The sequence below is a fragment of the Salminus brasiliensis genome, chromosome 17 (genome assembly GCF_030463535.1).
Source record: "Salminus brasiliensis chromosome 17, fSalBra1.hap2, whole genome shotgun sequence".
Classification (NCBI taxonomy): domain Eukaryota; kingdom Metazoa; phylum Chordata; class Actinopteri; order Characiformes; family Bryconidae; genus Salminus; species Salminus brasiliensis.
In genome coordinates, this window is record NC_132894.1 from 28301469 (window position 1) to 28313923 (window position 12455).

The 12455-nt window shown below is 43.5% G+C and overlaps 1 protein-coding gene across 1 annotated transcript in view; it reads left to right on the plus strand.

Moving 5' to 3' along the window:
• The window catches only part of galnt18b (UDP-N-acetyl-alpha-D-galactosamine:polypeptide N-acetylgalactosaminyltransferase 18b), a 106385-nt gene that overhangs the window by 44541 nt on the left and 49389 nt on the right, over positions 1 to 12455 (plus strand). The window contains exons 2-3 of the mRNA XM_072661039.1: positions 4564 to 4759; positions 8379 to 8545. Coding sequence (XP_072517140.1) covers positions 4564 to 4759; positions 8379 to 8545 — 363 coding nt within the window. The remainder of the gene's footprint in view (positions 1 to 4563; positions 4760 to 8378; positions 8546 to 12455) is intronic.

The window sequence follows — 12455 nt, forward strand, 5'->3', positions numbered from 1 at the left end:
GAAGGTTAAATATTTAAGTCCAGTAGTGGAACGTTCAGTTCTAGGTCTAGTTCTTTTAAAGGGACACTGTCAGAATCGCTTCTGTAAAGGATGTGCAGTGTTGTGTTCAACTGGTAAGAGCTTAAAGGTGCCATAGAGTGCAATTATTGAGTATTTAAGGTTGTCCTTTGTTGTACGTATAGTAAGTATGTGAGTCGCAATTCGGCTATGCATCAGTATTGGCCGATTTTCAGCCCAAAATATGCGACCAGCGATCTGCCAATATGTCTCTGATCTAGTCAACCCTGAGAGCCGATCAGATTATGTTTGTGATTTAAGGCTTACAACAGCTATGTGGAAGGCTTCTCGGGCACAGGGCAGTGCAGTTTCTTGTTCAGGTGCTAGATGGAACTACAGCGCATTTTTACTGTTGCTGAAGCCTGTTAAGGTGCTGTATTTGACATTGTGGCAGAGCTTTTTTCACTGTATCTGATGAACTCAAATATATATGTAGAATGTGTAAAACCGATGTGCCTCACGGAGGAAGCAGAGTAAAGACTTTTAACACCACTTACAGGATTACCCTACTTGAGAGTGCATCACTCAGCCCAGTACAGTGAGTATCACAACACAGCCTCAGCCCAGTACAGTGACTATCACAACACAGCAGAGCTAACAAAGAAGAAGCCAGCAACCAATGCAGACCACATTTACCAAAACCAAAAGTACGGCAGCAACAGTCTAAAGCTAAAGGAATCGCGTACAAAGTTAAGCTGCCTTAATCAAAGTTAAGCTGCCTCTACGAGTTAGTGTAGTAGTTTTTTTTGCATTAGATAGGCAGCCCTTTCAGTTGTGTTTTCACTCTGAGCTTCTGCACAGTAAATTCGCATGCTTTTATAGTGAGTGCTCGACAGTGTTCAACAGAGTTTGACAGTGTTTTGCATGTAGTCGATTCCAAAAAGAAACTTTACCAAAAAATGCCTGGAAAGGTTAATGTGGCCTCCAGTCCCACCCTTGATTGGTATCTGAAATCGACCAATTATTCAAGTACTCAAGCATAACAGCTGTATCTGTTCCACTTGAAGCAGCGCAACACACACTAACACACCACCACCACCATGTCCGTGTCACTGCAGTGCTGAGGATGACCCACCACCCCAATAATACCCACTCTGTGGTGGTTCAGTGGGGTCCTGACCATTGAAGAACAGGGTGAAAGGAGGCTAACAAAGTATGCAGAGAAACAGATGGACTGCAGTCTGGAGTTATAGAACTACAAAGTGCTCCCATGTCGTCAGTGGAGCTGATATAATGGCCCGAGTTCGTTCCCATACAGGGGTGGTCATAATATTCTGATATGCCTGTGGTTCCAACACTTTCCAGCATGCCTCAGCCCTCATAAATGCTGCTTTTGTCAGCTCGGATGTTATTTTACTTCAAAAAGTGTCACGACAACTGAGACCTGTATAGTATGTGTTATGTTGCCGTGGAAGGCTTATGCAGGGGTTGCATAGCCTTATGAATGCCACCATTCTGTAAAGTGTTTCACAGCTCACTCTGCTCACAACATTAGGACCGAAAAGACAGGCTTTCTAAATCTTTCCCTTATAGTGCTGAGAGAGCTTGTGTGAAGGTGTCTCAGCTCTGGCTGAGCTCTTTTGATGAAGGTTACTATGAAAACTGACTTTAACAGAAGTGATTTCTCAGATGAAGGTCAGTCTGTGCTCTTTCTGTCAAGCAGTTTCCATACAGAGACTAAATATGTAAATAGCTGTAAGGGCATAAATTTGCCTAGCGCCATTTGCAGACATTTACATGTTTAATTACTCAGCTGTGTTACTATTTGCAGTGGCTGTTGCATATTTCAGATGAGCTCTACGGCAGCCCTACCCAGCCGAACATTGACAGTGATTTAATTGCAGCACGAATGTAAATGCTTGATGTCACGGCTAGCGCCCCTTTTCCCTTTCCTGCAGATACTCCGGAACAGCGCATTGCGTGCCGTCATCGCCCCGGGACACTGCCGCTCGGTGCTCCACGGGTCTGTGGCGGTATCGCTGCTTAGAAAGCCCTATTCGGCTACCCTTCTACTAAAGGGAATAGAATGAGAAGTAATGAAATCACACACACAGCTTCATGCATGAGAGAGAATTATTTTTGCGCTGGTTAGAGGGCACATAACCCTTTACATACTGAAATTGCATTTTATCCAGTCTGCGTTGCGGGACACGGGGGGCGCTCAGCTTGACAGAGCCCATTTCTGACGGAGTGCAGGAGGCACCCAGAGAATGAATCCGTAGCTGCACTGGAAAGAGACGGTGTTTACCCAGAGCCGGCTCAGGGAGCGCGCACCCCACCCAGCATCCCGGACCCAACAGAGCTGTCTTTGATTCAGCATGTGCTCCGCGGCTGACCCGCTGCGCTCTCACTTTCCCCACCCTGGACCCGCTGGCCCTCCACAATACCACTTCCTCATGCTGCCTATCTGCCCTGTATCGACTCCTTCAGCCCTTCATTGTGCAGGGTATCAAGTGCTCGCCTCGAACAAACCCTAGCCTTTAAGAAATCTCTGGCTGCTGCGTGACAGTCTTGTGGGATACGCACCTGCATTGTAATAAGAAGCCTGCGGTGGCTCTTGCGATACAGACGATAGTGAATATAGCCATTTTGGGCATGCCAGCTTCTCCTTTGTCTCCTACCTGAAGTATGTGGATGCATTACCTCAGATGTGTTTGATGCTGAAGTATCAGGCCTCCGGGGTCCAAAAGAACGAGGTTCCTTTTAGCCGGGAGCCTTTTGGCGCACAGTTGGGGATATGCTATTGTATCCGCTTTCTGCCCTCCAAAGCCGAGTGTCCCAGGCTATCGGAGCAGGAAAAGGTCACAGCAGACGTTCAAACAGAAAGGTCAAACAAAGCGAGATGTTGTCAGTGCAAACAGATGAAAGGGGGTTACATTTGTTATAATACAAATAATACCATTATGGTTTCTTATGGCCCAAAGGATTGTTGTTTTTTTTTCAAACATCTGATCTGATGTGAGTGGTATCACCATATCCAGATCCAAAAAGCTTGATGAGGCCTTCAGAAAGAAGGTTGTGGATGAGTCTGAGAAATTATTTTAAAAGATCTCAGAACGCTTAGACTTCACACTTCACTGTTCGAAAAGTAATTTACAAGTGCAACCACTGCCAAAATGACCAGGTCAGGCCGTCCTAGCAAATTCAGTCAAATGGCAGAGCACAATATGCACACAGAAGTCTTCAACAATCATAAAGTGTCATCACAGATAGCTCTTGCTACAGCTGAAAATGTAGCATCTAATCAGAAAAGACCACTCATTCAATTTCTATGGGAGGTGTTCAAGGAGAAAAGCCTTGCACACAATAACAGAGGACACAGTTTGCCGTAATCCAGACACAGCATTTGAGCACAAGAACCCATATCAACTGTGAAGCAGGGGCTGCCTTTTTGCGGAAGGGCCTGGTGAGCTCTCCAACATAGAATCCACTAGAATTTCTTTATCGTATCAGAGAGCTCTTATGGAAAACGTGAGACCATTTGTCTAACAACTAAAGCTGAAATGTCACACAGCTGAAAGAATTCTGCATGGAGGAGTGGGAAACGTTTTCTCCAGGCTGATGTCAGAGACTGTTGATCATTATAGAAAATGTCTAACTGAAGTTTTAGACAAATTTCAGCCAAGAAGGGAAATACCAGCTATTAGGGCAAAGTGTGTCCTAACGTTTTCTTCACAGGAGAATTGAATTTTCAATAATAAAAATCAAATGTAAATCAAAAAAGGACATTTTTCCAGTTGTATTGGTTTAGTTATATAACATCCATCTTAATGTTGATTAAATGAAGACCCAATGTCCCTATGGTAACCTTTTTACATGACTGTGGAGTGTACCTTTATGTGCACGTGTGCGTGCAGTGAGTACAAGTCTACTGCACTGTAATCATTCAAACTGCAGCTTAGTTTAATATTCCAGCATCCTGTTGAATTTGACTTCTCTCATTACATAATAGCTCCGAGATGTAATGTGGACCTATGGGAGTTACAGTGGAAGGCTTTATTTGGGCCGTAAAGTGGAGTCTATTTAAATCCAATCTGATTTAAGAGGTAAACAATCTCCTGCAGAACGCTCCTGTATTTTGGCAACTGAGACGTTCTTCTCTTGCTTATCACGCTCAGCATTGTGTAAGGTTTGCCGTGACTACAAATATCTTCTCTAAAAGAGCGTTTCCGGGCACGAAGATGACTTTTCATCAAGTATTTTGATACTAAAATAATGTCGTCTGCTTTTTCCTATAAGATAGAACATCTACAGTACTCCAGATTGTACTGCGTGAATTGACAACCATGAAACCGCAGCTAGACCTTCTTTATGTGAATGTAGGAAAACACCGCAGAAGTGGCCCGAATCGTTCTTTGGTGATTGATCACGCTTACAGGTTGCTTTCACCTCATCAGTGCCACGTCTTTCATTCTTCCCCTGGCAGGAGGATGATGTGTGTGCAGGCAATCTCGTACACAGCCGTGTGTAACAGTGTGTGTCCTCCTTTCTCTCTGCCCCTGACAGAGACCCCACTGAAAGGAGACGACAATCAGGAAGACAGATCGTTCTCTGACTCCTCCCTCTTCAGCCACTGGGGTCAGGAGCTGAGTCCCGAGAGCCGGAGGGTGGCCCTCAAGATGTTCCAGTACTACGGCTACAACGGCTACCTCAGCGACCGCCTGTCCATGGACAGATCCATCCCAGACTATAGACCTGAAGGGTGAGACAGCTCTTTGGCTTGAGAGCTTGATAGGGCTCTTACATGATTTGCTGCTTAAATCTTCACTAGAGTTGGGCTTTCAGTGCACTCGAGCTGATTGACTTTTTTGAAGTGTTTTGATTAGGATGCCTGTAAAATGCTGTTTCAGCCGTTTCTGCTGGTGCTGATGTTTCTGAAAGTCTCCAGTATCTCCCCTTTTTTGTTTTTGTTGATTGGTATTGCGATATCAGCCCCGGTTATGCTGCTGTTGCAGAAGTGTAAGATGCGCAAATGAGCCTCTAACCAGTCACTGAATGTCTTATTGTGCATTGTGTGGGGCTGTGTATTGGCAAGAATCTGGGGGTACGTTATGCATCACGATACAGGGTTTATGATTTACATTTTATTATAAATAATATTTTAGGACAACTGTCATAGAATGGAAGAAACACACCACCATATGCATAAAACCTGAGTAAAAGACAAGTGGGATCTGGAGTCAGAGCCAAACACCGCAGTCGGGGTCGGGGTTTTAACACAAAATACACCTCTGTCTGCCACCAATCTCTGCATGTAAAATCAGTACAATACTGCACAACATAACATCGCAATACTTTTTGAGATATTGATAAACTACTGTCTGCCACCAATCTTTCAAGGTTCATACGGGTCCTGGAAAACCTAGAAAGTCGTGGAAAATAAACATGCTAAAATCCAGTACTGAATAGTTCTTAAAAGTCATGGAAAGTAGCTCCTGTCGTTATTTTATATATTAATATAAAACAAACTTTTATAGTCGCATCATTTTTCACATGACCAATTGCTGCCCATTTTTTATACAGTGACCATAGAATCGTATGAACATGCATTACGTTGTTAACTAACTAGCCTGGACAGTCTTTCAGCTGGAAAGCTTTGACTAAACATTCCCGTAAACAAATTACAGAAACATTTTTGGTTCTGGAATTTTTAGTTTTTTTGGTCTTGAAAAGTCATGGAAAGTCCTTTAAAATCAATACCATATAATTATTTAGGAGATGGTAGAACAATATGTCTTATTATACAAATGCACCAGTTACATCACAAAATCACAAAAGCACTTCTGGAAGATTTTCATGTCCAATATACCTGCAGTATTTATTCCTGACAGCCTTGGTTTATTATTTGTTTTTATATTTCTATAGGTTTATTTATTTATGTCTATTTCTTTTTTTCACCTTTATCTTTGTGTTCGTCTTGGTGTTATTGTATTGCCCTGATTGGTAAATCTTAAAATAAAATACATATATTAGAAAAACAAAAAAATGCAGTTTTGCAAAACAATAATTTGTAATGTTGATATTTACTTATACCTCTAGCATTGTGTAGAGCTGCCCTAGTTTTCCAGAATGGAACAGTTGGAATTGGGCATTTCAATACATGGCTCCTCATAACCTCAGGGGTTATGAGGAGCACAAGAAAATGTTAGGTAAAATAGCGTGATAGGATCCAATAAATGGACTTGTATAGTAGCAGCAAGCAGGCAGCAGGGGGCAGCTCAGCACATAGAGGAGAGAAAAGAAAGTAGAAAATTCTGATGTGTTTAGGAGTCTGAATAGACTGATGTGCGGCCTGTAAAGGGAGTAGATTAGAGAGACTGCAGTACTGATCAGGAACCTGTGAACAAAGAGCAGTACAGTCCAAACCTGTTTATGTTCATACAAGCTCCATCAGCAAGGGTAACAGTACAGTGCATTGATGGATTATCTGAAAGCTTAAGCAGAAAGGTAGCTTTTCTGAGTCCCAAACAACAATAGGAAGTTTATTACAAAGTTGGGGAGCCTCCTAAAGTGATTCTCCTAAAGCGAGGAACTGACAAAAGGCCAGCGCAGGGATGAGAGAATGGGACTACAACCACACAATATACAGTCGTGAAAATATTAGAATACGTTTTCCATATTTAAAGATAGTAAGCCTCCCTCACTAGTCTCCTTCTTGCATGGCCTCTCAGTTTGTGAGGAGCGGCCTGCTCTAAGCAGATTTACATGTGTGCCATATTCCTTCCATTTCTTAATGATGGATTTAACTGAACTCTAGGGGATGTTCAGTGACTTAGAAAGTTTTTGTATCCGTCCCCTGACTTCTCTTCAATAACCTTCTCTATATGGAGTTGTGTGGAGTGTTCCAGACAAGTGTCTTTATACCATGAGACTACTAGCACTAGACTACTTGCAGCAGTAGCATCAGTTCCTTGCACTTGAAGTCTGTTTAAATCTGTTTTCACTTTGATATTTAAGAGGTTTCCTTGTAAAATATTCTAAACACTAAAAGCCAGATTACACTGCCATGATTCCATTTATAAAAGCCATAACAGGGGAAAACAAACAAGGGGGTTGATTCTGTTTAGGCACTGTATCTGTAGGGTCTGAGCATACTTTTTAGCGTGGTACTGCCAGTAAATTAGAGGCACGACCGAAAATAGAAAATAAGCACATATTTACACGACCATGTCTAGAGGATAGTGGTCTCCTCAAATACAGTCAAAACACTACAGGAGTTCTCACATTCCTCTGTAAAATGGCTGTTTTGTTGCCTTCTAAAAATGTGCTTTACTAGTACTGGCTGTGAATACAGTCCATTCATACTGCCTTTACCACAGTGGCAGAAACAAAGGAAAGAGAGTGGACTGGGCTGTAAACAGCCAACCTTTTACAATATGCGTAGATTGACTACAACCAGTGACCAGTGTTTTTGAGTATGATTTGAATGCCTCAAGGAATTGCCTATCCAAAAATCAACCTAAACCAATAAATGTAAGTCATTTTGATCAAACCAATGCAGACCAATCTGGAACCACATCACATGAACAACATGGGGGTCAAATGGGGTTTAATCCGGTTGAATTAGCATTGAGGAGAAACACCTGCCGGATGCTAGTACCTCATTTGACGTGAATATCTGCCCATAGCTGTATGATTTTGATGTCGTTGTGCATTGTGCTTTTGTACTTTTGTAGGACCCAAAGCTTTTCTTTATAGGTGTCTAGAAACTTTATGTAAACCTCTGTGCTCTTGAAAAGTGACACACTGTGGGAAAATGCAAAAAAAGGCTTTTTGTTCAAAAATCACTTGAAGATTTTATTTCTTGTTTGTACAGTTAAGTATCTTACCTATTCTCTGTTTCTTACCCCCACCAACACTGTTTTGACAAGCACTGAAAGCAGTGTTAGTTTAGAAGCGGAAAGCGATGTTCTCTAACCCGTAATTACCGAATGTGTCTTCCTTGCAGAGAGACTTGCTTTATTTGTTCCTCTGAATGGAGTAAAATTCCGGCGAATGTCACAGCCGATCCGTTCACAGATCTCGCAAGCACTTTGAACAACCTCAAAAAAACCTCCCACATCGATCTAGTTTTCAGCAGCTTATTATAAACTGAAGTCTGTAACCCTGTCAAGAACATCAGGATGTTGACTCCACCAACACTAGCCTGTATGTCTGTCAGAGACATCAAAATGTTGACTGAAATAACAGCAGGGGGAGAAAAAGGTACCGTTTCAGATTGGTGCGCTGACATTTGAGAAAAAGCTTCTGATTTACGGACTGATTTCTGCAGTGCTCCTTTTCACTTTCTCCTCAGCTTTTATTTTTCACTCTTTCCGCAGGTGCAAGAACATCTCCTACCCATCCAACCTCCCCCAGGTCAGCATCGTATTCATCTTTGTGAACGAAGCGCTCTCTGTCATCCTGCGCTCCATCCACTCCGCGATGCACAGAACTCCCAGCCACCTCCTCAAAGAGATCATACTGGTGGATGACAACAGCAACAGTGGTGAGTCTACAACCTGCACTCAAAGCAAATGATGCGCTTTTGCGAGAGCTGCGCTGTACTTTGGTCTTCTCGACCGCAACAAAGTTCAATAAAGTTCATACAGTGGGGTCCAGAAGTCCTGAGAGCACTAGGAAAAAATAGTGGAGGGCCAATTTGGAAAGCCAATTACCCAATCCCCGTTTTTGTGAACTTCCCCTATCATTAGCAATGCCCCGAACACAAGGAGGGTAAAGACTAGCACATGTGAAACCAGCCACCGCCTCTTTTTCAACTCACTTGCTAATGATGTAGCATTGCTAGGTAGGCAGTGTGCTCGAGAAAGGCGTGACTCCCCGGCTCGGATACAACAGTTAACAGATACCTGTGCTGACCCACATCACTCAACCTGAGAGAGCATGGCTAGTTGTGCTCTTTCGGACTTCAGCACAGAGGCCGGCAAAATGACAATTTGGAATGTCACAATTTGGAATATTTACCTATGAAGAGAGCAGAGATTTTATTAAAGTTGTTGTTTATTTTAATGTTTAATGAAATCAAATCTCAAGGTTTTCAGTGTGACCTCAAACTTTGCCCTTTATCAAACTTTATCATATCCATTTAGGCAACATTCAAATTACCTGGGCTGAAGAGATTTTTTCAGGGCTACATGTGGACATGTCAAATTCGATCTTTTCAAGTCAGACACACTTTCATATGCGGCCCTAAATTGGATCACACCAGAACCAGCTTGAAGCGAATCCCAAACCACAGATTACAGGAGGACCAGAGATGGATTCTCTGGGCTGCTCCCTGGCTCGAAAATGGCAAGTGATCCCAGGTCCAGAAAAAAACCCTCTTTTGACTATTTCACTAGTTAAACAGGTGACATATGCATGTCCACGTAGACTACAGTGAAACAGAGTTTCAGAGTGTATACTGCTGTGTTTTTGTAACTAGAAAAGATCAACAAGGTTACCTTTATTGTTGGATGCACTGTTTTTTTGTATCATGTTATGTAATCAGACTAATGATAAATCATGATAGATATGCCTGCTCATATGACACAAATCCATTGAAAGCCATCCATTGAAATGCTCTGTAGGAAACCTTGAGTGGTTCTTCTGTGCACCCCTTTATTTTTAAGACTGTGTAATTTCCTTAAACACTGGCTGGGATAAATAGGGAGTAAAGCATCAGTAGAAACACGTGCTGCCTCTTTGTTGTCCCCCAAGTCCCACTTTTACCCCATGCTATGCTTATAGTCTTAATAATTACCCCCCTTGTATGTCTTATCGGATTTCCTACTTTAATCTAACACTTTAATGTGCTTAATTAGAGGCAGTGCGTGTTGTATTAAAACGATAGGTGTAAGAATACTAATTAGCAGCAAAAGTTGAAATATTTGTCCAGAGAAGATTATGCCTGAGAGAGGTACTGCTGAGCTTTGAGGTTGCCTTGACAGCGTTTGTCTGATATGCCACTTTTATTGTTGCCGGCCGGTGCGTCTGCCCGCGGGCTGCTAATGGAGAGAGAACTGTTTAGCCTCCTCACACACCATAAGCAGCTGATAGCTTTTGCAAGTGGGTCAGCCAGAACATATGGTGCCCCCCGCCGAGAAGAGGTAGCGAGAGAGATCCGCTGCACACTAGTGTCGGATTCACATCATGCGCGTCGGACCCGTCCTGCCGTGCATCATCTCCTGAACCTAGTGCTAATCCCTGCACCAGGACCCTTCGTCATAACCTCTCGGAGGAGGAGGAAGCAACCTCCACCAGGAGTTCTTATTCGGTTTTCGCAAGCAGAGGAAAACTCTGCCGGTAGGCCACTCAGTTGTCTCGCTATCCTGTGGATTACAGATATCACCAGTTGAGAAGTTTTTTTTCCACTAGGTCACGGCAGCGGTGACATTTCACTAATGACATTCCGGCGTGCGCGCCAGAGCATTGTGTCAGGTGGTGCCGCTGATAGATTTACCTTTATCATCACAGCAATGATTGCTAATCTTATCTCCGCTAACTGTTGTCACCTGGGCGGCTCTGCGGAGCCACCCAGGACCTTTCAGGCTGTGGCGTGATCTGCCTGCCGCCAGGACTCCATAATGGGCTGAGTTCATTGTGCTGTTCATTAGCATGCTGCCAGCAGTGTGACCACCGTGGGAGGAAGGGCAAGGCGACCTGGCTGAGTCCTCGCTAATTGGACGATTCCGTGGACCCGCAAGCTTTTCGGAGGGCACCGAGGAGCACGCCGTGTCTCCAAACACTGACAGCGCTGTCTCTTTATACTCAAGGCCAAGACGAGCGGTCGTGAAGTGTCCACTCGAGCACAAGACAGCAAGTCAACAAAGGGTCCGTAACCACTGGACCTACCTCTGTCAGGTTTCAGTCAGGCGCTGGGGCACGGAAAATGAATTAAGCATGTAAAAGGCAGTGGAGGTAACAGTAATCCTCTGTCTCCTTTGAAAACATGAAAACAGCCTGTCACTCTCTCTCTCTCTCTCTCTCTCTCTCTCTCTCTCTCTCTCAAAAAAGTCTGCAGGATATGAAGTGGGATTTGGCATCATAATCCACTCCCTTAGCCTCCTGTCCTTTGCTTCTGCTTCTTAAGGCTTCCATGCTGTTTTCTGTGGTCACAGGGAGACTGTGTATGAGGCCTTCTCTCCGGTGTCTCTGTAAATCTTACTGTTCAGATACATCAGTGGGTCACTCAAGATTCTGAAGCCGGCTCTGGCAGAGAAAGCTCTATCAATCACTGATCGAAGTCTTGTCTCTACTACAGGCAGATTGTTTTCTGTAGGGATGGTAGAACTCTAGCAATCAGGCCACACTTCAGCTTGAGTGTCATATAAAGAAGCAGGCTATGATTTAATGCTGTCAAAAGTGATAGATGCTAAAGAGTTGTCATGTAATAAGTCTATGTACAACCCTGTTATTCTGCCTCAGAGTGAGACACGCTTATTTTTGTCTTATTTGTGGTGGACAAAGATCTGCTTTTGTTGTCTAGTTTATGGCACCAGGAACAGGCTCACCAAAGCCACATTTTGTAGCATAGTTTTAACACTGTGACAAAAACACTGTAATTATTCCTTACTGGTTAGTGTTGCTGTCTTCTCATTGTGTCCTCTCAGCGTGACTCAAGCTGAAGAGATTGTAGCCAGTTAGCTTTTAGCCTTGCCCACACTCTTTTCCACGGGTTTGGCTTTCTCTAGTCACACCAGTAAAATAAGCCAGTGCTTTCCCTACTGATGTGTGTTTAGCTCTAGTTTGGTTCCTTAGTCCAGTTCGTTTTCGAGGGCGCAATGGGGACGAGATGGTAACATCTAAAGACGGCTCACGAAACCCTGTTTGCTCTGCCCCCCCTACCTTCAGCTTTATTGCGTGCCTGAATTTGAGCTCCCTCTCTGCAGGCACTACAGTTACAAGGCCTGGTCCACGTAGCAACCCGTATTTGCATAAGTAACTAGCACAGTCTGGTGGGGTTGTGCTGCTCTCCAGTGTCAACAATAGCATTTCCTCCCATTGTCTTCGCCATCGCCAAGTCGATCACTAGTAGGCTGGGTTTATGTATTTTTCTGTGAGTAAAGTTTGGGGGTTGGGCAGTTGGTCTGTTTTCCAGCCTTGCTTTGGTTATGCTCGATTTTCTTCTAATTAAAGAGTCAGCAGTCTTTGAGGTTCACGGCATGTCCGTTCCATGTACCGAACTCCTACAGTTCTGCATTCTGGTGCCCCTTTAAAGACAGTTAAACAAGGAAGAGCTGTAAAGGATATGGATGTGAACAACTGTACATTTATATTTAATTACTTATAAGTTACACTTACAAGTATAACAATAAAAAAGAGATTCATATTAGTGATGTTTTTACATGAGAAATGAATTGTTGAACAGGTGCAGGCACCACTTTCTCAGGAGGGGTGGGCCCACATGTATTTAGATC